The following is a 26,524-nucleotide window of genomic DNA, read 5'->3' as shown; positions in this document are numbered from 1 at the left end:
TAAAACAGTTCGTAATCAACAAATAGGATTTGTTTTATGATTCTTAAAATGAACACTAGACGTAATTTGCAAACTGAACGATATCGTTGTATATAACTATTTGCTGTCGAATTACTAGTCCGCTATTCCTTCCAACTTTCCTAAATAAAAAAAGTTCGAAATGTGCAAATGGGATTCGTTTTATGATTCTTAAAATGAACACTGGACGTAATTTGCAAGCTGAACGATATCATTGTATATAACTATCTGCTGGTGTCGAATTCCTCCTCAGCTGTCTAAAAGTCGAAACAACGTTCATTTTAAGAATTATTACTGTAAATCGATCGCAGAACGTCGCATATCATCGTATATATCATATATATCGTTGGATACAAATATTTGCTAGTGTCAAATTCCTCCTCAGCTGTATAAAAGTCGAAACAACGTTCATTTTAAGAATCATTACTGTAAATCGATCGCAGAACGTCGCATATCATCGTATATATCATATATATCGTTGTATATAACTATTTGCTAGTGTCGAATTCCTCCTCAGCTGTCTAAAAGTTGAACATGCCAACCCTGGAGCGACGTTCATTTTAAGAATCATTACTGTACATCGATCGCAGAACGTCGTATATCATCGAGACGAAATTATTTCGCGGATTTCTGTCACTACGTCGTTATCTCTCGCATACTGTACGTTCTTGTAACCATTTTAACGTCAGACCACCGACTACGCGACGGATTGAGCGAATGAAGAAACAAAAGGCGGAAAAGGGGGAGATAATGGAGGACGGGACTTATGATTGGTTCTAAATGAATTCCCAACTAACCAATTCAATTCCGATTTCCACGCGCGATATGCGCTCGACTATTCATAATTACTCGATAGTTAGCGGCCACAGGGGTCGAAGTTTATGGCTTCGCAACTCGCCGGTAATTGGATTGTCTGTCGACTGACCGAACGCTTCCATAATTCTTTGTACGCAGCACAGAATCGAAATAGCGATTGCCCTGTACATTGAACCGGTTACGCGCGTACATTTTTTTACAACGTCGAATAGTACGCGAACGATTCCCCGCAGTAAATAAAATATCGTTCCATTTTGAAATTTTAACGCGTCTCGGATTCCACTCATTATACACGGCCAATCCACCGACGCGTTAATTAATATCGATACCTATCAATTTTATAGAACCGTGTTATAGCATCGTACAGTTACCAGACCAAGTTGTTATCGATTTATCGACAATTTTTGTAATATGCAGTCCGAATAACAATTACTTTCGTAAGAGGGATTTTCTGACAATTTTCGTGCCACGGACGCAATATAAACAAAAGGTATCATCGAGATATCGATACAACGACAATAGAAGTAATTTCTGACTGAAATGTTGCTCATAGTTAACACACACAATAGTTAATCTTTTATCTACCTGATCCGCCCCCGATAACGAGATTATCTCTATTCTCGGTATTTGTTTTTATTTATTTATCCAGGATTCCGGATGTCAGTTATCATTTGAATCGAGCCGTTCAAAAATGATGGAAAATTGAACAAATATTAACATCAAATACCGTCGATGGGACAATATAATTAATTATTATCTGTATCGATTTCGAGACATTTCAATTCGGTATATTTTCGAACTTAATTTTTAGGTCATACTCGGTGAAAAATATTATAAATCGGAAATTTAGGTGACAACTGAAAAGAGGCTAATACGCGAATTAACAATTCCGTGGTATAAGATTTAACAAGCGATTCGGTATTTACACCGTCAGCCATCTTTAGAATATTTAGAGTGCGCCATTAATCACTATGATCACGTGAAGATGATTCTCCGTGAAAAAGTGAATGAAAAACGAAGAATAAATTTTTTCGTACGATGCTTCGTTTTCAAGATAATTGAATTTGAAAATCTGTCGGTGCTCTATTGCGCCCGCGCGCCCCATGAATATTCAAACTCGATTTCTTCGAAAACAAAGCCTCGTACGAAAAAAATTCATTACACGTTTTCGACTTATTTTTTCACGTTCTTTCCGGCTGTGTCATAATTTTCGGGATAATTATCCCTACAAGCTTAAATCGAAAAATTGTCGCTTTTTCTGTTAATATTTTAATTGGAAATAGTAAATAATATATAAAACAAGCGAAAAATAATTTGAAATATTTTAAATCTACTGATCTTAGTACTGTAATAATATTTAAAAAAAAACTCCAATGACTCGTCGACGTATCAAAATATCTTCCCTGATAAATACGAAAATATTATTTTTGATCTCTGTTACATCGTAACTGGCTTTTAAAGGATGTTTTCTTCAGCGATCAGCGAAATTGCTCGCTTTTCTCATTCGTCGATCTCGTTATGAGTCTGTTTAACCGATCGTTTTTTACGTAGGTGTTATCCCCGTCGTCTCCGGCGGCGCGAATCGAAGCGTTAATACGAGAAGTTTAGCGTGAAAAGTTTCACGAAATTACATTACGCTGAAAAGTTTTCACGCCTTATTAAGATCTTGTTAGACGAACAACGGAGCAACGTTTTAAGGATACTTTCATTATCTCTCCTTCTCTGGAAAACACGCAACGATTTCGCTCTTCACGGACGTTTAATATCGCATTATAACGTAGTTTACGACATATTTTGAAGATAACGTTCGGATATTTCTCCCTCGGAACGTCGTTACAAACCCCGCGTTTCACGCGACAACGTTCGTAATAAAATGTGCCTGTAATTGTATCACAGCTTCTGTCCGCTCATTATTAATAAGTGACGGTTTTAATTTGAAATTTATTCCTATATAATAATATATATATTATTGTCTGCGTTTCAGTTTTCCTCTCGCTTCTTCAGAGAAATAGAATTTCTCTCTGTCATTGTTCCAATAACGGTTGAAATTGTCAATGGAAAATTTATTTATCGCTCGTTTTGAGTATCTTGACAATCACGTGGTGAATAGGTCACTCACGCCCTCTAATTTCTATGCATCAAGTTGAAATTTATCTTATTTTATTTTATACTTGCTACTGCAAGCTCCTTTCTACTTAATAACAGCAGTTATTTGAGAAATTAATTTTAACCCTCGCATTTAGGGGTGAAAAATATATACTTTACTTAATCATATCAACTTTTGAATAAAATTAGAAATATAACTGTACACGTATGTTAACAAGGTTATTTATCGATTAGTGGTTCTCAATTTTCAAATCTGCCGCCATGTTATCGCAATATGGCGCCACATATCTGACCAAATTAAAATACAGCACATTCTTATATTTGTACACTTATTTTAGTGCACATGTATGTAAGTTAACAGAGTAATTTATTAATTACTTCGAATCACAATCGTGGTTGTCACTTTTCAAATCTGCCGCCATGTTATTGCAATATGGCGCCACATATCTGATCAAATTAAAATACAGTATATTGTTATGTTTGTACACTTGTTTTAGTGCACATGTATGTAAGTTAACAGGGTTATTTATTGATTATTTCGAACTGTGATCGTGGTTCTCAATTTTCAAATCTGCCGCCATGTTATCGCAATATGGCGCCACATGTCTGACCAAATTAACCTTTTACACTCCGAATTATATTTCAATTTTGTTACCCAGCAGCTCCCAACGACTTTAACTGTTTTATTTGAAATTTACCTGTTAAAATATCTGTTTTATTTGCACTGTTGTTGCATTTTGTAACTTTCGAGTGTACGATATCTCTTTGTTTTAGACTTAAAAAAGAGCTCCTGAGAGAAAAATTGATGTCGAATCACACTCGACATAGGAGTGCAAAGGGTTAAAATACACTATATTGTTCCTTTTGTTTAATTACATATTTCTTTAAGCCTTCATGTATGTCAAACAAATTCATTTTAAACGTTTTAAACCCCTTTTTAAACATGAAGTTCCTTTTCCAATATTTCGGTAGAAAGAAACTGGATTACCGTTTCACTTTTTTCTTAAATTTCATTTTGAAAAATTAAAATCACTTGTTCTCGATTTTATTAAGCGTAGAACGAGTTTTGTTCAACTATTCTACCCAATGTCGCGGAAAGATCGCTTCCTCCGATCAGCCATATTGTTGCTAATTGTCAATTTACGTCCATCGGACGGTAATTTGATTTTGATTGCCTGGAACACTGAAAAACATTTGAAAAACAACGTCCAAGCGATGCGACGTAATTTGAAAATTACGCGCCCGTTCAATTTTGCGACGAAACTGCAAAGTTATACCGATTATAAAGTTAAAGGATTAAAATTTGATTTTATCCGGAGAACGGAAATTTATATGTTGTCGTGCATGATACGCATGATTAGCGTACGAGATTTTAGTGTCACGTTTCCTCTGCTCGTCCCTGTGTGTTTCGTTGGAACGATTCGCTATGAAAAGCCCTAATTTTACCACTTATTTCCACGAACGAACCTCGAAGACGTATTGCGAAGCCACATAATCACGAAAATATACTCCGCGTACTTTGAGGAGCGCTATACGCGCCACATTTCTATATTATTGTAGCAGATAGTTACGTAACGCGTTTATGCAATGCCGCATTAATTTTATTATATGTCGTAAGTCCACTGAAATTGGTCTTCAGTCGCGAACCGATGTGCAAACTTGTGTCGCTTTAAAGCGACTGGTGTACGTATGCAACTTTATTACATTTAATGCTCCTTTGGGTCTAAATAGAGATTTCACCCTTCGTGTGCTAGTTTCTTCGTCAAAGTATCGTTCGAACGACAGCCAACGAATCACGACGTATATTAAATTGCGTTTGAATGGAAGTAAACATTTATAATTGCCTCTGTAATGAGAAAACGATTGAAAAAAGGTTTTTTAGAATAATCGTTGGTAATGAATAAATTGAAGAATTATCAAATTTTTCCAGTAAAGTTATTTGTGGTTATATTACACACATGAATATTAATAGGAGATTCTGGGGGCCAAAATAAGACGAAAATCAAGAAAAAGTTATTAAAAAATTAAATTAAAAAGTTTCAAATCAATCTGGAAAAATTATTTTCCGTTGCAGGGGTCAAATACGTACATTTTTGGTGAATAGATATACCCCCGAATTTCGACGCGTTTTTGAGAAAAAAATTCGAGTAGCTGGATTATTTCGACAAAATTAAAAAATTTCAAATCGTTTTAAAAAAAATATTTTTGGTTCCGGGGGTCAATTATAGTAATTTTTGGTGAACAGACACACCTCCGACATCCTAACCAGTTTCGAGAAAAAAATTCAACAAGTGGACAATTTCTCGACAAAATTAAAAAATTTCAAATTGTTCTAAAAAAATTATTTTTAGTTGCAGGGGTCAATTACAATCATTTTTGGTGGACAGACATACCCCCGAATTCCTACGGACTTTCGAGAAAAAAATTCAACAAGTGGATAAATTTCTCGACAAAATTAAAAAATTTCAAATTGTTCTAAAAAAAATATTTTTGGTTCCGGGGGTTAATTCTAGTAATTTTTGGTGAAAAGACACACCCCCGAAATCCTAACCAGTTTCGAGAAAAAAATTCAACAAGTGGACAAATTTATCAGCAAAATTAAAAAATTTCAAATTGTTCTAAAAAAATTATTTTTAGTTGCAGGAGTTAGTTACAATCATTTTTGGTGAATACACATACCCCCGAAATCCTACCCATTTTCGAGATAAAAATTCGAGTAGGTACTGAAATTATTAGACGAAATTAAAAAATTTCAAATTATACTAAAAAATTTATATTTGGTTACAGGGATCAATTACAATCATTTTTGGTCAATAGACATACACCCGAAATTCTATCCACTTTTGAGAAAAAAATTCTGAGGTTTGGAATGGTTCGAAATTTCATGCAAATCTTTGAAATATTATAACTCCTGAACGGATTGGACAATTTTAATGTTTCAAATGGCAAACGACGTGTATTTTAGTGGAGAATATGTAAACATCCCAAGAATATTCGAAAAGTTGTTCCTTTACACCGTGAAGTTAGAAAAACCTCATAAAAATGACCCAATCTTCGAACGTCCATAATTCCTAAAATAGTAAACATATCTCGATGAAATTTGGTATGGAAGCAGAGCTCATGGATACCTACAAAAAAGTACTAAACAAAATTTTCATAGGACATCAAACAAATTTGTTAAAAATGAAAAACGATTTTTTAAGAAAAACTGAAATTTTTCGGCGAAAAAAAAAATTTCAAATCGCGTTAAAAAAATTATTTTTACCTGGTGCGGTCAATTCCAATCAATTTTGGTCAATAGACATACCTCCAAAATGTTACATACTTTCGAGAAAAAAATTCGAGTAGATACTGAAATTTTTCGGTGAAATCAAAAAATTTCAAATCGTTTCAAAAAAATTATTTTCGGTTGCAGGGGTCAATTACAATAATTTTTGGTGAATAGACATACCCCCGAAATTCTACGTACTTTCGAGAAAAAAATTCTTTACCGAAAATATATCGCGTGCTCCGAAATGTTTCCCCGGAATTTAAAAGTGAATAACTTTTTAACGAAGCCTCTATCAACAAATTAGTATTCTTGATTATCGTCTTATTTTTGCCTCTAGAATCTCTCATTAAAATTTTTCCCAGGTGTGGCCGATCATCCTGCTATTATTTTGTGTTAATAATAACCAATAATATTTTGAATGCATATTCAATGTTTGCACAGATGCAAACAGTATCGGTATTACATTGAAAGTCTGAAATCCTCTATGCAAGCTATATTCCTTTTATCTGACTTTTCACTAGAGAGCTAAAGAAAATTAGATGTTAAAGAAAATGATTCCAGATAGGATACCTGAATTTTAACGAAGATGAAAAAAAGAAATTCAATGACAAATCGTGGATGTAGTGGTGTCCAATTGCATAGAAACACAGTTCCATTTTCGTGGACAATTTGAAGGGTTTGATCTGGCAGTCAACGTATTGACAAGTGAATTTCAATATGTTTGGACCAAACTTATTTTCTCAAATATTAAAACTAGATAGAATTAATTATTCAACGACAGTAATTGTTCCAATGAACGAAATACAGTGATCCCTCGTTAACGTTCGTTGGTTTGAGGGAGATGTACCCTCTGATTCTCAAAATTGCTAATTGCGATCTATGTCAGGCTTGGTAGTTTTCTAAGCAAAAGTGAGAAACATTGAGAATGAGTAAAACAGAGATGTTCAATCCTTGTCTATTCTACAGATTCTAAAATGATTCAGAAACCAAAGTACACATGTAGCTTTTTCACAAACTGAGTGATTTTCGTATGACCCAAAAATAGAGAAATTTAAAAATGAATTAAATGATAAACTATCCTAGTACCCAATTGTCTGTAAACGAAGTTTCGTTTCTCTGGACAATTTGAGGGGTTCGAGCAGTCAGTTGACGCATCATGTTCGGATCTTCCAAGCCCTGAAACTGTATCTCCGTTTCTGTAATTCCCCGTTGCATCTATTGATTTTCAAACGCGTATAACGTCCCTTCAGCTTCGACTTAAATGCAAGTTGCAGGTACCTACGTAGTTCCAAGGGGGAAGAAAAGTTCAATCGTAACACGTCCTTTCCAACGATACATCGCAACTTATCTAGGACACTAGGCGCCCAGGTACTTCGCAGATGTAAGTATCTCATGTCCCGTTGAGTACAGAGTATTGTCCTCGCGCAGTTTACGGAATTATAAATCCGCCTGTCGACCGTGTGTCGAAACTTCCGGGTATCGGTTGTCCGTAATGCATAACGTTCGTACGTTCTTCCTCAAAATTTTCCGCGCTGAGACTCCGTGGAAGTTAAGCGACGTTTCGATCAATGGCGCCCGGAACGGTTTGATGCTCTCAAATTTAATCGACGGTTTAATTAACCGGAGCAATTCGTGGAACTTTATCGATGTTGCAGCGCAACTTTTTCGAAACTCATTGAAAGAAAAAGAAGCAGACCTCTTCGTATCGAAGTTCGATTTGACCGGTCGCGACACACGTTTATTCGATTCGTGTAGGTTCGATGGAGATCCGTGGATAATTTGAAAGGAGACTTTACAGTGTAATTTTAACATTAGTTTAAGCTTCTAACATTAGTTTAAGCTTCTAACATTAGTTTAAGCTTCTAAATTTCCTGTAATTAATAACGTAACAATTTTGAACGACACTTGCATTATGAAACTATTCAAGATGGAAGTTTCTTGAAATTTTGCATTGTAATTCCTGGTGGTTATAAAAATACTCGTCTAGTAATATTTCGTTGGTTATACATATTCTAATCATTGTTTTACGTATAATTTTATCAATGAACCTACAAAATATTTTTTTCCCCCATTAAACATCTGTTTTTCTTAAAGTAGGGAATCTTACGAATTGCATTTTATCAGAGCTCGAAAGAAATGAGTGAAGTGTATACATCGAGAATAAAAATATTGGTTTCCATTTAAAAAAACACAAAGTTGCTCTTAAAACAATCTTGAAAGCGTTTAATAAATAAAAAATAATTGTATTTCCCCTTTGAAACCCTTGAATAACTATTCTATTTAATATTTTTCCTGGAAATGAACACAGTAGGAGAGAAATGCAGAGTTAGACAATTCTGAGGTCACAAGAATATTCAGACACTTGCAAATTAATCTTAGAGAATAGAAATAAGTCTTCGATCGAGGATACGTATTTTGTGGAACGTCCATTTTGTTGCAGAATATTTTGTGAGAATATTGGAAGCAGAATTAATTTAAAAAAAATCTTCTGTGAAAAGAATTTGAATGTTGTTAGTATCGTTTGGGTTTTTATCGAGCATGAGAACTATTCGAGTGGTCGCAGCCCTAATTCGAACGCGGTGCTCGACGTTTACCCTGGGGGGAGCCAAACATCGCGTATGAACAACCGTCTGGAATGCAGCTTCGAGTGATTCCGGTCGAGGATTGCAACGACAACTTCGGTTTCGACGATAACAAACGGAAAGCTCGCTACTTCCAAACCTGCCGAAGTGTCAGAAACATTTCGCCCGGCAGTTCGACTAATTTCCTCCAGTCGAAACCGAATGGACGATTCAACGGACAAACACACGGTGAATTTTTGAAATCCTTCCTCAACCACTGTGTCAATAACCAAAGCACTAGATATAAAAGTGAATTCACCGCCAGCTGACACTTTCTGTGTCATAAGAGAGACAATAGTGAATGGTATTAATATTCCATACACAGGATGTTATCAAATTGGTGGTACAAGCGTAAGTGGGGTGAAGCTACGTGAAAAAGTAAGTCGAAAATGTGGAGTGACATTTTTTCGTACGGAGCTTCGTTTCCAAATAAATCGATGTTAAATGCTGTTGGAGCACGTGATTTCACTTAACATTGATTTACTCAAAAATGGTGCTCCGTACAAAAAAATGTTATTCTACATTTTCGGTCTATTTTTTCATGTAGATTCACTGTAGAGAAGTCAACATTCAAAATTCGATGATTTTCTGGCGAATCGTGGATGAAACTTTTATATTTTCCAAATTATAATTAGGATACTATTTTAATCGCATTGCTGAGTTTTTTTAAATGGAAATGATACCAAACAAGGCCATACATGTTCTCAATATGTAGAAATTCCAAAAATTTCAATTCCAAAATTCCTTGACCCTGTAAAGTGAGAAAAGCCCTATAAAAATGGTTCAATTTTCAAACGACCATAACTAAAAATTGCTATTCGTGATCTCCGTCTTATAGAATCACCCATTAAAATTTTTCTTAGGGGTAGCTGAACACCCTGTATATATTAATAATATTTGTATATTACTTTCAACGATATGGCCATAGAAACAAGAAATGTCTCTTATTTAGTCATCGTTAAGAGTTTAACGCGTGCAGTTCGCAAAATGTTATTCATAAAGTGAATGTGTACAACAATGGAGACCAGAAGTTCTGATGAAGTATGTATATTTGTTAGGACATGACGAAAGTGAAATATCAATTTTAAAATTATTCAATAATTTTTTTCTATACCATTGAATAATAAGAAAAAATTAATTTTAAAATTGAAATTATATCTAATTTTTAATTGGATAATAAAAATAACAAAGCTTCCTAGTAATAGACAAGTACTGTATGCGTTATGATCTCAAGACAAGTGCCTTGATCGTGATCAGAGCTAAAAAACCATTAGCATTGCATGAAACTTGGCGTGCAAAAAGAACACAGAAGGCTATGACTAAGTACCACCCTAACGAACGCGCGTGAAATCAGTTTTTCGAGGTCAGAAGAACGGAACGGGGTATTGAACCCTAACGAGTGGCGCAGGTGACGAGATAAGCTGTCTGAAAGATACCATGGCTATCTTATCGTCACCGCCCTCTGTCTCCGCTGTCCAGCGGCTATCTCGCGTCCAGAGAGTTCCCATAATCATAAACTCAATCGTTGATAACGTAGCTGATCACCGTGAACTAAACTGACCCTCCCGGAGAGAACCGTATTATAGAATTGACCCAATGTACGGTCTAGCGGATGCGACGATCATCAACGGGGGAAAAGCATGGCGGGCAGGGCAAAGTGCAGGGGGTGTACCCTCTTTTTTTTCATTTAAATTACTCGAAGGCGGTAGTGCAGCGACGCGGCCAGTATACCTAATGGCCGCATATTGTGCACTGCCACTGCCACTCAAGGAGAGCCGAACGCCACTACGTCAACCGACCGGCCTGGCTGTTCTCGACAGGAAAATAATACGAGTTGGCCATAATCCGTGGCTGCGCTTCGTGCACGGATATAGAACGTATACACGCTGGGACGGACTGGGGGTAGGTACGAACGCGGAACGAAACTGCACCGCGGCCACCGTGGATATCGAGTGCGCGCGCATCCAGCCCCACACACGTGTGCCCCGTATACCGCAAACCGGCGTAACCGTTTATTTGCGCGGATGATGTGCGATGAGCGAAACTGTACGTGCCCTATACCCGCGTGTGTCTGTGTGTGTGTGTGTATGTCTGTTCGTTGGTGTGGGTGCACGTGAAAACATTTTATGGCAACTGGCAACTGTGATTGGATCTTCGATGATGCGTGTTTACCCGGGAAACAGAGATGTTACGAATGTACCCCTTTGCACCAGCCTGCGAGTCTTCGAATATTGTGTGGTACAAATTGTGGTACACCATCTTGACAACAATTTGTTAAGAGGAAACTTGGGATAATATGAACGTTGTTAACCCTCTGTAATTATGGTGGCAATGGGCTAGAGCTTGGAACGATTGATCCCTGTGTAGATTATATTTTGTGTGTGTGTTTGTTTGTTTGTATGGAATTGTTTTGTGATAATTGTGATTCGATCTTCGATGAGTCGTGTTTGCTAGGGAACGGAGATGTTAGGAAGATATTTTTAATTCCTAATTAACCCCTTTTGTAGATCATATTTTGTGTGTGTGTGTTTGTTTGTATGGAATCATTTTATGCCAACTGTGATTGAATTTTTGATGATTCGAGTTTGCTAGGAAACAGAGATGTTACGAATATATTTTAAACTCCAAATTAACCCCTTTGAAGACCATATTTTGTGTGTGTTTGTTTGTATGGGTACATATGGAGTCATTTTATGGAAACTGTGATTGGATCTTCGATGAGTCGTGTTTCCTAGAGAACTGAGATGCTACGAAGATATTTAAAACTCCAAATTAACCCCTTTGAAGACCATATTTTGTGTGTGTTTGTGTGTATAGGTACACATGGAGTCATTTTATGGAAACTGTGATTGGATCTTCGATGAGTCGTGTTTCCTAGGGAACTGAGATGCTACGAAGATATGTAAAACTCCAAACTAACTCCTTTTCAGATTATATTTTGTGTGTGTGTGTGTGTTTGATTGTATGGAATCGTTTCATGACAATTGTGATTCGATCTTTGATGAGTCGTGTTTCCTAGGGAACAGAGATGCTACGAATATATTTTTAACTCCAAATTAACACCCCTTTGTAGATTATATTTTGTGTGTGTGTGTGTGTGTGTGTTTGTTTGTATGGAATCATTTTATGGCAATTGTGATTCGATTTTCGATGAGTCGCGTTTGCTAGGGAATGGAGATACTACGAATATATTTTAAACTCCAAATTAACCCCTTTGAAGACCATATTTTGTGTGTGTTTGTTTGTATGGGTACATATGGAGTCATTTTATGGAAACTGTGATTGGATCTTCGATGAGTCGTGTTTCCTAGAGAACTGAGATGCTACGAAGATATTTAAAACTCCAAATTAACCCCTTTGAAGACCATATTTTGTGTGTGTTTGTGTGTATAGGTACACATGGAGTCATTTTATGGAAACTGTGATTGGATCTTCGATGAGTCGTGTTTCCTAGGGAACTGAGATGCTACGAAGATATTTAAAACCCCAAATTAACTAATTTTCAGATTATATTTTGTGTGTGTGTGTGTTTGATTGTATAGAATCGTTTCATGACAATTGTGATTCGATCTTTGATGAGTCGTGTTTCCTAGGGAACAGAGATGCTACGAATATATTTTTAACTCCAAATTAACACCCCTTTGTAGATTACATTTTGTGTGTGTGTGTGTGTTTGTTTGTATGGAATCATTTTATGGAAACTGCGATTGAATTTTCAATGACTCGCATTTGCTAGGAAACAGAGATGTTACGAATATATTTGAAACTCCAAATTAACTCCTTTTCAGATCATATTTTGTGTGTGTTTATTTGTATGTATGTACAATAAGCAGAGCCTGAAATGGTTCCGAAAAACAACCATTGTATGAATGTTTCCTAGTAATTATTGAAACCCTATTACGAAAAACCAAAATGCAAAACTATACTTAGTCCAACAAGAGATTAAACAAAAAGAAATGCCCAAATAAAAAAGCTGATCGAACGTCAATATCAACATGAATCAACAACGAAGAAAGATAGAAAGGGTGAAAAGGAGGTCCTCAAACATTATTAATGTATCACAGTTTCCCTACCTAATATATACAAATTCAAACATAATCAATTTATAAATAATTTATAATCCAATTTCAAATATATATACAGACATATTCTATTCGTTATAGCGATGAAAAAGAGTCGTACGAACATGCAACCGGAAACGTATTCATTACGCGTTACAGCCACTTTCAGATTACAACAGAGTTTTGCAAAAATGCTTGCTTGATAAAATTACTGGGGAATGATTTCCTTCCGCAACCATGCATATTTCACATCGACATGTTACGAACGCACGTGCAAGAATCCCAGAAGTATTTCGAGTTTTGTCTCACGAAACGATAATACAATTTCGAAATACACATTAGCAACTCGACTGTTTTTAAACATTCTGGAACTAAACATCTCGAGAATTTAAACCGAAAGAACAGTTACAGTTATCCCATTATAAATATTATTACCAATTACTTCCACCAGAAAGGGAATTACAAAAATACTAAATTTTTCGCTCGCCTAGATTTGGGTTTTAGAAAAATCATACAGTTTTGCCTTTTAAGAGCAAAGTCGGATACGAAGTAATCAGTTTTCTCAAATTTGAAGCTTTATTCGCGTATCGTGCAATTTAATCGAAACATCGAGTCATTTTCGACTCGTGTCGGAGCAAACATTCGTATGAACATACAGATTGATAGACCGGCAAACAAAACTTGTGAAAATACAGTTCCATGCTCCGTTGTTTGCACACAAACCACAAAAATATCAAAAATTCGGGGGTAAAAAAGAAATTTCGAAATTCCAATCCGCGCGTGGGGCAATCGCCTCGTCTGCACGTTGTAAATTTTTTAATTACGTCATCGTCGTTTTGAAACACTGCAATTTCTCAGGGCAAATTGTTTGCAAATGTCTGACACGCGCGTGTGGAATGGATGAGTCCACGCTGATAGTGATTTAAAGATCAAAATTCAGATCTACCCGCGCGGAGCACTTACCCGGCCGTGTTCCCGTCGCTGTGTGCGTAATTTCATCGCAGAAGGTTATTAAGTTGGGTAGATAGCGAGCAAAGGTACGCAGACAATAAACCGAGCAACTGAGCGTGACACGAAACCGCGCGAGGAAGCGCAAACATTCATTTATGTTTCCAACGGATGCGTAAATACGTATGCACGTGTGGAGGAAGAAGCGGAGATTGAACGCCTGGCTACGGCCCCCTGTGCAAAAAGAAAAGCAATACCGATGGACAGGCTCGATATGGCGGATAAACTAATTAATGATCGAACGACGTCGGAAGTAATTAGCCACGTATCCTATTCACGACGTAATTAAATTCTGGCTAGAGATTGCGTTGTGCAAACTCATTTATATATGCACACGATTCAATTGAACGCAACAAGCGAACACGCCTTCATTACGCGGATTTCAGAGAAAAAGGCACGATTTCCCGTCGACGATCCAAGGGAATCGCGGAAAAATGTTTAAGACCACCATGTTTACTCCAGAAACGATGTTTTGTTAGTTTATGATTGACTTTCGAAATATAAACTGTTCTTAAGATTCTGACGACGAAACTTTCGATAAATTGGTGCTTAAAAAGATTGTAATAATAAGTTCGTAATATATTGTGTTTGTAATAATAGTAGATTTTAAATGGGAAACATGGATGAAGTTGGTGATGTATTTTCTGAATGAAATTGTTAATTTAGCAAATATTTTTTGTTTTTTTTATTTAATTTTTACTGTTGCATCAACCCATTAGGGTCATTAGAAACCACAATACCTTACAAACATTTGATATAGCATCAGGTTATATAAAATGAATTTTTATACGTTTAACATAGAAATATAAGGTACGCTAGACACAGAGATTAAGTTAAATTAAATGAACTATGTTTATGTGTTTAAGAAATTGTAGTACTCTTAAGCAAGAATCTGCAGTCCTGGTTACTTCTCTGGAGTTTCCATTAATTTGGTAGAATGTTCTCTCCCATTGTTAGACAATTTTAGACAGTTTGTATGGAATCACAAATTAGGGGCAGTTTATATTAAGTTTTTATAATAGTCAGCTTCTAAGTGAAAAACACGAATGAAACTAGTAATTTATATCGAGAAAGAGGTAGTTAAATTAGCAAATATTGAAATTTTAGACAGTTTGTATGGAATCACAAATTAAGGGCAGTTTATATTAAGTTTTTATAATAGTCAGCTTCTAAGTGAAAAACACGAATGAAACTAGTAATTTATATCGAGAAAGAGGTAGTTAAATTAGCAAATATTGAAATTTTAGACAGTTTGTATGGAATCACAAATTAAGGGCAGTTTATACTATGTTTTTATAATAGTCAGCTTCTAAGTGAAAAACACGAATGAAACTAGTAATTTATATCGAGAAAGAGGTAGTTAAATTAGCAAATATTGAAATTTTAGACAGTTTGTATGGAATCACAAATTAAGGGCAGTTTATATTATGATTTTGTAATAGTCAGATTTTAAGTGAAAAACACGAATGAAACTAGTAATTTATATCGAGAAAGAGGTAGTTAAATTAGCAAATATTGAAATTTTAGACAGTTTGTATGAAATCACAAATTGAGGGCAGTTTATACTATGTTTTTATAATAGTCAGCTTCTAAGTGAAAAACACGAATGAAGCTAGTAATTTATATCGAGAAAGAGGTAGTTAAATTAGCAAATATTGAAATTTTAGACAGTTTGTATGGAATCACAAATTAAGGGCAGTTTATATTATGATTTTGTAATAGTCAGATTTTAAGTGAAAAACACGAATGAAACTAGTAATTTATATCGAGAAAGAGGTAGTTAAATTAGCAAATATTGAAATTTTAGACAGTTTGTATGAAATCACAAATTGAGGGCAGTTTATACTATGTTTTTATAATAGTCAGCTTCTAAGTGAAAAACACGAATGAAGCTAGTAATTTATATCGAGAAAGAGGTAGTTAAATTAGCAAATATTGAAATTTTAGACAGTTTGTATGGAATCACAAATTAAGGGCAGTTTATGTTATGTTTTTATAATAGTCAGATTTTAAGTGAAAAACACGAATGAAACTAGTAATTTATAACGAGAAAGAGGTAGTTAAATTAGCAAATATTGAAAAACTTCTGAATTGGCAGTTCATATTTTTTGTTTAGAATAGTCATTTTATTTCCTCCCACAGGTGTTTAATTGGATTTGTATCACATGATTATCGTCGTGTATGGAGCTGTTTTGGCATGCTGAACTGTAATTTGACTGCTGTGTAAATTATCTGATGCAATCAATAAATTCTAACTGCCCTGCTCCAACAACACTCGTGAAACTCTACATAGTGTACTGTCATTACGGTGCATTAATCAAAACAAATTCTTACAAAACTATTTCAATATTTTTCTCTTATCTAATTTCTTCCAAATGGAAATCGTAATATAAAATTGCATATATATTCCAACATAATTTTAGAATAACCATCAACGTGAGAGGTTTCACTAAAAATATGTGCAATTAATTTCAACGAATCTAATCTCGAATAAAATAAAAAAAATTCTTCTCTTTTCAAATTTCTCCCAAATGAAAATCGTAATATAAAATTGCATATATATTCTAACATAATTTTAGAATAACCATCAACGTGAGAGGTTTCACTGAAAATATCTGCAATTAATGTCAACGAATCTAATATCGAATAAAATAAAAAAATTTGTCTCTTTTCAAATTTCTCCCAAATGAAAATTGTAATATAAAATTGCATATATATTCTAACATAATTTTAGAATAACCATCAACGTGAGAGGTTTCACTGAAAATATGTGCAATTACTGTCAAGAAATCTAATCTCGAATAAAATAAAAAAAATTCTTCTCTTTTCAAATTTCTCCCAAATGAAAATTGTAATATAAAATTGCATATATATTCTAACATAATTTTGAAATAACCATCAACGTGACAGGCTTCACTAAAAATCTGTGCAATTAATGTCAACGAATCTAATCTCGAATAAAATAAAAAAAATTCTTCTCTTTTCAAATTTCTCCCAAATGAAAATTGTAATATAAAATTGCATATATATTCTATCATAATTTTAAAATAACCATCAACGTGACAGGTTTCACTAAAAATATGTGCAATTACTGTCAAGAAATCTAATCTCGAATAAAATAAAAAAAATTCTTCTCTTTTCAAATTTCTCCCAAATGAAAATTGTAATATAAAATTGCATATATATTCTATCATAATTTTAAAATAACCATCAACGTGAGAGGTTTCACTAAAAATATGTGTAATTAATTTCAACAAATCCAATGTCCAATAAAATAAAAAAAATAAATTACAAAAATTAAAGAATATTATATAGACTATTTACAACACAGTAGAAATAGGTCAAAAAATTTAGAAGGATTCTTAGAACGTTGAAAACAAACATTGAACTTAGCAGGTAAAATGGAACTCACACTCGTACCCTAATGAACCAGTATTAGCCTAAACCTCGAGTGTAATTATTTAATTTTCCCACGACACGTGAGCGTCAAACGAGATATTTATCTATCAAGAACGAAAAATAATTATGCGACTAATATTAGAATTTATTGTCATCCAACCAGTTATAAATAGAACCTTATATAACAAGCTATATAATTTTCTTGGATACCTTGGTGCACGTAATCCTTGAATTATTGAGATAATTTTTTCCAGACGAGGAGGTTAAACAAACCGTAAGTACGGTTCATACCCGTGAATTAACAGTTTGTTTGTGTAATATAAAACGGCTGTTTGTTGACAAAGTGCTGTTAATATTGCATTAACGAGGAATCGCGAGCGTCTTGTCATAGACCATAAGCTCTGTGTATATTTTGGCTGGTAATTGCGTTGTAGCTACGAAGATACATAGATCAGAAACTTGTAAGTGCACGGTATTAAGAGAAATGGTGTAACAAGCGAGAATCCAAGGTAAGCTTCGGTAACACGGCAATAAGTTCTCTAGTTACTTCCGGCCGCGGTGAATCATCGAAGGATCGCAATAAACGCAATAACAATCGCGTGTTTCCAAAGTACGGGTGAACTTCCATACAATAAGACACGGTCCAACAAATTTACTCCGGAATAATCTAAATACCGTGCAATTTCAATTTTATGGCAAATATATTTGGCGAGATTGTTTTCTTTGAATACCTTTAGTTCCCCGCTGAATCGAAACGCGGAAGTAAATTGATGGTACAAAATAAACCGATTTTATCGATTATTGGTCCCTTTTAAGACGAAGCCAGTTGCATATTCAGATATATCGTGTATTTCGGTGCATCGGTTATTTAAATAATATTTAATCGGATTGATGTTAGAATTATTCAACGTTACGCGATGCTAATTTATATGATTGGAAAATTTATGTATCCTCCGCGACCGTTCGACGTTATAAAATATTAACTCTGGCTTTTCCGATCGGAAAATGATTTTCTTTTACTTGCAAATACAAAACTATTTTTAATGTTCGTTTTCTTGGAATTCTTTCCGATATTATCCGCTTCCTTATCGGTAAGTAAATGAAAATTGTTTGAGGTCAGATAGAATCGACGAGAAACAACATGGTTAAATCTTTAAATACGTTTTATGTTTGCTGTAATGGTTATCGTGCAGTAACGTCGTTCTTACAACTGTACAGGGTCTTTATCGCGGCTGGTCGTTGGCAACAATGTGACCTATATTTACGGAATAATCGGGGGAATCCAAGGCACCTGAAGCACGCGCGACAAAACTTGACTGACAGGAAACTCGAATGAAAACTACAAGGAGTAAACTCGTGTTCGACGGAAATTCATCTGAACAATTATCTTCGGAATGAAATAGCGGTAATTAAACGAGTTCCCCTGTTCTTCGGGCTTGCAAAAACGACGTCGGTGCTAATTAGCAAAATCCACGCTCCAAGTGAATTTCATACTGAATCTAGAGTCCGGGGGATGCTCCAAGAACTATCCTCCTTCTGTCTCATAAACGACCCAAGTACTTTCGACGTGACATTCTGGCGAATTCCTTCGTGACGCGATATTTCGAACAATGCTTCAAGATATCAGAGCAATGGCTTCCGCCTATGGCGTAACTCTCGTCAAAATAAAAGAATTTTATTATCTGCAATATTAACGTTATTAAATTGACAAATGATCCGCTAAAAAAAAGAAACTTGACCATGTTGCTTTTCTGAAAAATTTTTCTTGGTCCCTTTACAGCGTAGGTAAATTAAACAATGGCGTAACTCTCGTCAAAATAAAAGAATTTTGTTATCTGCAATATTAACGTTATTAAATTGATAAATGATTCGCTAAAAAAAAGAAACTTGACCATGTTGCTTTTCTGACAAATTTTTCTTGGTCCCTTTACAGCGTAGGTAAATTAAACAATGGCGTAACTCTCGTCAAAATAAAAGAATTTTGTTCTCTGCAATATTAACGTTATTAAATTGCCAAATGATTCGCCAATAAAAAGAAACTTTACGACCATGTTGCTTTTCTGACAAATTTTTCTTGGTCCCTTTACAGCGTAGGTAAATTAAACAATGGCGTAACTCTCGTCAAAATAAAAGAATTTTGTTATCTGCAATATTAACGTTATTAAATTGACAAATGATCCGCTAAAAAAAAGAAACTTGACGACCATGTTGCTTTTCTGACAAATTTTTCTTGGTCCCTTTACAGTGTAGGTGAATTAAACAATGGCGTAACTCTCGTCAAAATAAAAGAATTTTGTTATCTGCAATATTAACGTTATTAAATTGATAAATGATTCGCTAAAAAAAAGAAACTTGACGACCATGTTGCTTTTCTGACAAATTTTTCTTGGTACCATAACAGTGTAGGTAAATTAAACAATTTAATTTAGAGCAAACAGTGTGATTATACGTACTAAAATAAATTGAAAATGAAGAATGACGTAATTGCACTCGAGGCTCCTACAATAAGTAATATTATTATATAAAAAAAAATTTCTTTCTGAATTTTAAAAAACGATAACTTTTTACGTATATTTTACGTAACTTTTAGGTATATTTTTTAAAATATTTTAAATAGTTATTAAAGAGAATTCAATCTCAAAAAATTGTCTGCTTATAAGAAATATTGTTCGATGATTTTATGACTTATTAGTATATTGATACAACTGAAATGATCGTATTTCTAATACAATTTATTTCTCGATATAGATAATAGAAACAATAGATTAAATTACTTGATTCGCTAAAATTGTCAATGACCATGAAACACTTGCTACTTGTTCAATCATTATTGATGGTGTAATCATCAATTATACTTATATATATATATGTACGTATAAACATTAAAAACTTTATTCCCCTTTATAGACGAACGAAACATTAGATTTAGTTCACTAAAATTGTCGACCATGAAACACTTGCGACTCTTTCAATCATTATTGATGGAGTAATCATCAACTATACTTATACATACATATATATACAATATATAGGGGAATGAAGTTTAGAACTTAATATACAATATATGTATGTATATAGACATTATGTTCAAAACTTCATTCCCCTATGCAGATGATCGAAGCATCAGATTACTTCACCAATAATGATTGAACAAGTAATTGTTTCATGGCCACTGACAATATCAGTGAATATATCAAAACAATCACCATTAAATATTTTTTCAATATAGTTTTGATCATTCTATCATTTTGAGGTTAATAAAAAAAATTTGTTAAATAAACTTGAATAACTGATCTGTTTTGAACTTAATAAAATAATAGAAATGATCAAAATAACCTACGTTAAATATTTGTTCAATATATACATACTGTTTTTGATTATTCTATCATTTTGAGGTTATTAAACAAAATTAAAAAAATAAACTTGAATAACTGATCCATTTTGAACCTAATAAAATAATAGAAACGATCAAAACAATCTACATTAAATATTTTTTTAATATATACATACAGTTTTGATCATTCTACCATTTTGAGGTTAATAAACAAAATTAAAAAAATAAACTTGAATAATTGATCCATTTTGAACTTAATAAAATAATAGAAACGATCAAAATAACCTACATTAAATATTTTTTCAATATATACATACAGTTTTGATCATTCTATCATTTTGAGGTTATTAAACAAAATTAAAAAAATAAATTAGAATAATTGATCCATTTTGAACCTAATAAAATAATAGAAACGATCAAAATAACCTACGTTAAATATTTGTTCAATATATACATACAATTTTGATCATTCTGTCATTTTGAGGTTAATAAACAAAATTAAAAAAATAAATTAGAATAATTGATCCATTTTGAACCTAATAAAATAATAGAAACGATCAAAATAACCTACGTTAAATATTTGTTCAATATATACATACAATTTTGATCATTCTGTCATTTTGAGGTTAATAAACAAAATTAAAAAAATAAATTAGAATAATTGATCCATTTTGAACCTAATAAAATAATAGAAACGATCAAAATAACCTACGTTAAATATTTGTTCAATATATACATACAATTTTGATCATTCTGTCATTTTGAGGTTAATAAACAAAATTAAAAAAATAAATTAGAATAATTGATCCATTTTGAACCTAATAAAATAATAGAAACGATCAAAATAACCTACGTTAAATATTTGTTCAATATATACATACAATTTTGATCATTCTGTCATTTTGAGGTTAATAAACAAAATTAAAAAAATAAATTAGAATAACTGATCCATTTTGAACTGAATAAAATAATAGAAACAGTTTATTAATAACAATTATAGTTTGCAACAATAAATTTTATTAACGTTACGAATGAATTTATTTTATTATTTACAATTTAAATGATTGCAGGTAAAAGTAATCGTCGAGTACGAAATAGTAATATCTGTATTGTGGGATTAGACGAATTTGCACGATTTGCGTCAGAGAATCGATGGAATATTATGACTTATATTATTAAATAATTATTCTCTGTTACGAGGAAGAAACTGAATAAACAATTTACCGGGCAATTTTATTAGCAGACCGTGTAAGGAAGCTGCAATGCCAGTAAATATGTATGGCAACAACTTTAATTTATACGCCATATTAAGACAGGCTCGCGAATAATACCGTGGTGCAAATAAAGCAGACATATGCCAATTGGCAATTTTCCCGCTTGCTTAGCACGAGCGAGAGGAAAATACTCGTGAATATCATAACGGGTACAACTTTTCACATAAAACTGCATAAAACAACGGCAGGGAGGCATCTCTTGATTTGCGAAGTTTTATAGTAAGATGACTCTGTATTGCCACGAAAATACCTCAATACGAGGAAACTTGTGGCCATTTACGAATATACGCACTCTTACGTAACCACAAACGGAAGATCGATACACTTACGATATTACAATAAATATTATTTCAATATACTTGTTCTTCAAGTTTTCACATTTACGATTCAAACTAGGGACGCTAGATCTCGATTTTCTAGAAAATGATCACTCGAGTCGATCATCGACTTTCTAAATCGACTCGTTCGTCCTCCTTTAACACAATGGCTGCCAGACCAAAACTGTACACTTCTTTAGAGGACCAAAATTTTGATTTCAGACAATTGTAAACAACGTAACTTAAAATTTGTCTTACCATTTATTTTCGTAACCTTACTAAAATTCATGAATCCTATTCAAATTTCAATTTTAACATTACATCCTGAGAATTCATTGTTGTAGTTCCATAGTAAAAAATACTGTCACCCATATATGGATCACGTGGCAGCCAAAGTGTTAAAACGCGAATTTTAGATACTTTTGAAGTTTGAAATACGTATGTTTATGTTATTAGTTGAGCTATTCTAAGGAATTATTGGAAACCAAATAATTGAGTCGTATTCTAGCAGAAGGTTTGCAAAAACAGACAATATATCGATGATCGTAGCGCAATAACAAGATTTACTTGAAATTTTGAAACTCCATTGCCCTTGACTGAACGGTTAAGAGAAAATTTCAGTGAAAAGTCGACGATCGTAGCTCGATAACAAGATTTACTCTAAATTTTGAAACTCATTGCCCTTGACTAAACGGTTAACTGAAATTTTGTTTAACTTTTATTGGTAATAACCTAAAAACAAAGTATATGCAAAACGCAACGAGTACCAGAACGTTCTAAGAAAGTTCTAAAAATACAACTGCTAGGAACGAGCGCTAAATATCAAACGCGTGACGTCAAATCAGTTATGCGATTAGCCATTTGGAAAACAAAATGAGCTCCGTCTGGGTGAGATAGGTTCTGTCTTGAGGCTCGAGTTATTACGATTGTTGTGATGAGTCACTAGCGCCCGACCGGTTTATTTCATCGGTTATTTTTAAACGCTAATGTCGCGACACGCATCGAAACGCTTCGATTTAAGTTCTCTGATAACCAGCAAGCAGAATTCGATCGCCAACTTGAGAATTTGAAAAGATAAAAACACTTTTACAGAAGTGACGTCATAGAAAAGATGTTATAAAAGAAAATACATAATACGACGATTACTAGATCGGTATTAACACGTTCACTGCCAAATCAATACCGTACAATATTCTGCAAAAGTAAAATATTGATTTCACTCCATTTTAAGCTACATAACCTAGAATTTTTTTCCAGTACTTATTTTTGCAACCTTGTTATAATTTACAAATTCTATCCAAATTTATTTCCCTCAACGTCTTAACTTGAGAATTAATTTTTCTAGTATCATAGTAATTAAAAGTTAAAGTTTGAAATATACAGTTTTTTTTTTTTATTGTTATATTTTTTTGAATTAATAATACAATTAGGATATATACCTACATTAAGATTATCTGAATACACTTATCGATAGAAAATTATAAATTACAGAAAATCACCAGCAGATTTAGATTAAATACATATACAATGTTTCTCTGGGAATTTGAAAATAACCATTAGCTGGTCGAAAAAGAAAAGTGTTAACCGCGTAAGGGGGTAACATACTGTTAACAATCAACAGTAAAGGCTAATATCGCGACACCTATCGAAACGTTTCGATTTGCAATCTCCGATAAGCAGCAAGTAGAATTCGATCGCCAACTAGCGCGAAAATGTTTCGACATTATCGAATCCGGGTTTCTAATGTCGGAGTAGAAGTAAAAATAAAAATCCCTCCCGAATCGAGCGTTCCGTACACGTACAACAAACATACTGTGATTAACGAACGTGACTTTTCGAGCACCCTGTACCCCCCTCAGTCTATATATTTCGCCCCCTCACGTATTCCGTGCACGCATGCTCCTTTCGCTCGGAACTAGCATTTATTCAGCTGTCACGCGACAAGATCACGAATATGACCTTAGCAATTTCCGCGGTATTCGACCGGAGCACTTTAACTTCTTCCGGGCTTCTGTGTTCTCCGGTAACGTTAGAATCATCAGAAGAACCTCGAGACACGAATCGATGGTACATCGACCCACGGATCATCGAAGAAAAATTCAGAAATCCACGGTAAAACAACGATTATGTTTGGCCATCGAACAGGTGTCCGTTCTTTACTCTAATTTCTCTCCAACGAGTCGTCCCTTCGTTCAGCGCACTGTTTGCACGAAAGATCACTGTTCAAACATATTCAAGCTGTACTCACTGGGGAAGCAATGCGTGCTCGCGACGAGACACGCCGCAACGAGTAAAACGCCACCGAAGGTCTTCATTCTTCCTCTCTTCCTGATGCTCGCGGTGTCTGAAAGCTCCTCGGGTAAGTGTCTGCGACGATAACTCGATTAATACTGGCGGGTTCGGCCTCTGCGAACGGTACTGTCACGAAACTAGCGAGTGGATCAAGGTCACTCACGGCACCAGCTCACTGAAACTCGCTGACGCTTTGCGTTACAACTTTTGTCTCGCGCCACTCTATATGCGGTCGTTCGGCCGCCGGCTGGCCAATCGCGTCGCTCCGTGGGCTGGCCACGTGACACCGTTGGCCACGTGACCAGCACGGCGCGACGCTTGACTCATAGCGCGGTTTTTCTCGGTAGGGATACAAAAACAGCGCACCTGTGCTATCATTAACTCCTAAAAATACAATCCTGCACTTTAGATCGATCCTTTTGCAGATCGTATTCCCCCTCTTGTACTGTAAATTAACCCTTTTTTTATTAGAATCTACAGTGAATTTGCTATTTTGGCATCCATCACGAATAATATTACAGTGTTTTATTTATGATTTTTTTTTTTAAATCGAGCAATAAGATTCTTTTGGTACTAATTTACCGTTGAATCGTGTCGAATAAATTTCCTAAAAAACTCACTTGTGGATTTTAATTTGTTTTTGTGTACTGTTTTGGACGAACACACACGAAATGGTGAATGTGTTGTTTAGAAAGAAAACAGTCATGACAATGAAACGTTAATTTAATTTATAAAGAGTTATGAAGGATTGACAAGTTCTATGGTGTGTTTGTTTACAAATTTCGCATCTATCTGTCGGATTAACCGTGACTTCCTTAGAATTAATTCTATTGTAGATTATGCTAAAAGAGCTACTTTATAGGCGAAGTTTGGTAAACACTTTTATAAAGAATTTTATAACGATGGAATACGATAACTGTCGCTTGAATAACAAGACTATCAATACAGTGTTTTTCCATCTATTTGTATAGGTTTCGACGCAAAAACTGCTGACGCCTAATACAAGCTTCTGGATGTCTGATTTCAGTGCGTTCGGTAAGCAATTTAAAACAACTGACCGTGCAATAACTGCGGAATATTATTGGAATAATTTCATACTGTGAAATAACGTTGTTTTGCCATTAAACGCCGTGTTTTGTTATGTGTCGTTAAAATTCTTTTTTCAGAATATTTTATTCGTACTTAAAAAGCACACTTAGTAATTATTCTTATATTAATAATTTTGTCTTATGAAGAGAGGTCACGAATGAACAAAATTTAAACAAAATTGTAAGAATGTGTTATCAATTAATCTTTCTAACAATAATGATCAGTGTCATAGTTTCTAAGATGCTGTAAATATTGTCACCAATCCACTATTATTTTTTCTTATCGAACAGAAATCTATTCAGACAATATATTATTATTACATTCACCACGTTAGTTTGTCAATTAACGTTATAATCTCGTAAATAGTAGGAAAGTGGAATCTTTATATTTAGTTTATGGTTTTGATACCTTATCAAACTCAATTATAGAGGGTGTTTCAGGCGAAAGGTGAAGAAAATATAAGATAAATAAAAACATAATTTATAAAATAATTCTTTCGATTTTGACCTTGTTTTGGAGATAATCAAATTAAAAAATTCGCTACATATTACTATATAACTAAAATACGATTCATCCACTGACATGTAGCGTCTATCGTGCTTGTAAACAACATTTACAGGACATTTATGAATTACTATGTCGCTCTTTGATCGGGGACGTCATCGTCCATAAATTGACGATTCGAGAAGCATAGAAAAAGTCGTGAAATATTCTTTAAAAACACGATGAACACTATATATTGCTCAGTAAATCGTATCTCAATCATAAGTGCATATAAAACTACGTCGAAATCGAAAAAATTGTATTTTTTTATTTTGCTTACTTTTTACATATCAAATATATGTACACAGTGGGTAAAAAGTGCATACACTATTTTTCTTGAAATATCATAACATGCTGAAGTGAAACATTAATTCG

The 26,524-nt window shown here is 34.0% G+C and overlaps 1 protein-coding gene across 1 annotated transcript in view; it reads right to left on the bottom strand.

The window, feature by feature from the left end:
- LOC122399621 (icarapin-like) overlaps positions 1 to 24,731 on the bottom strand; it is a 105,343-nt gene extending 80,612 nt beyond the window's left edge. Inside the window, exon 1 of the mRNA XM_043400420.1 lies at positions 24,474 to 24,731. Coding sequence (XP_043256355.1) covers positions 24,474 to 24,540 — 67 coding nt within the window. The 5' untranslated portion in view covers positions 24,541 to 24,731. The remainder of the gene's footprint in view (positions 1 to 24,473) is intronic.
- Positions 24,732 to 26,524: the final 1,793 nt, after the last annotated feature.

The sequence above is a fragment of the Colletes gigas genome, unplaced genomic scaffold (assembly GCF_013123115.1).
Source record: "Colletes gigas isolate AHSC1104 unplaced genomic scaffold, ASM1312311v1 Colletes_gigas_Sc00014, whole genome shotgun sequence".
NCBI classification, from domain to species: Eukaryota; Metazoa; Arthropoda; class Insecta; order Hymenoptera; family Colletidae; genus Colletes; species Colletes gigas.
This window is presented reverse-complemented; position numbering and strand designations above follow the sequence as displayed.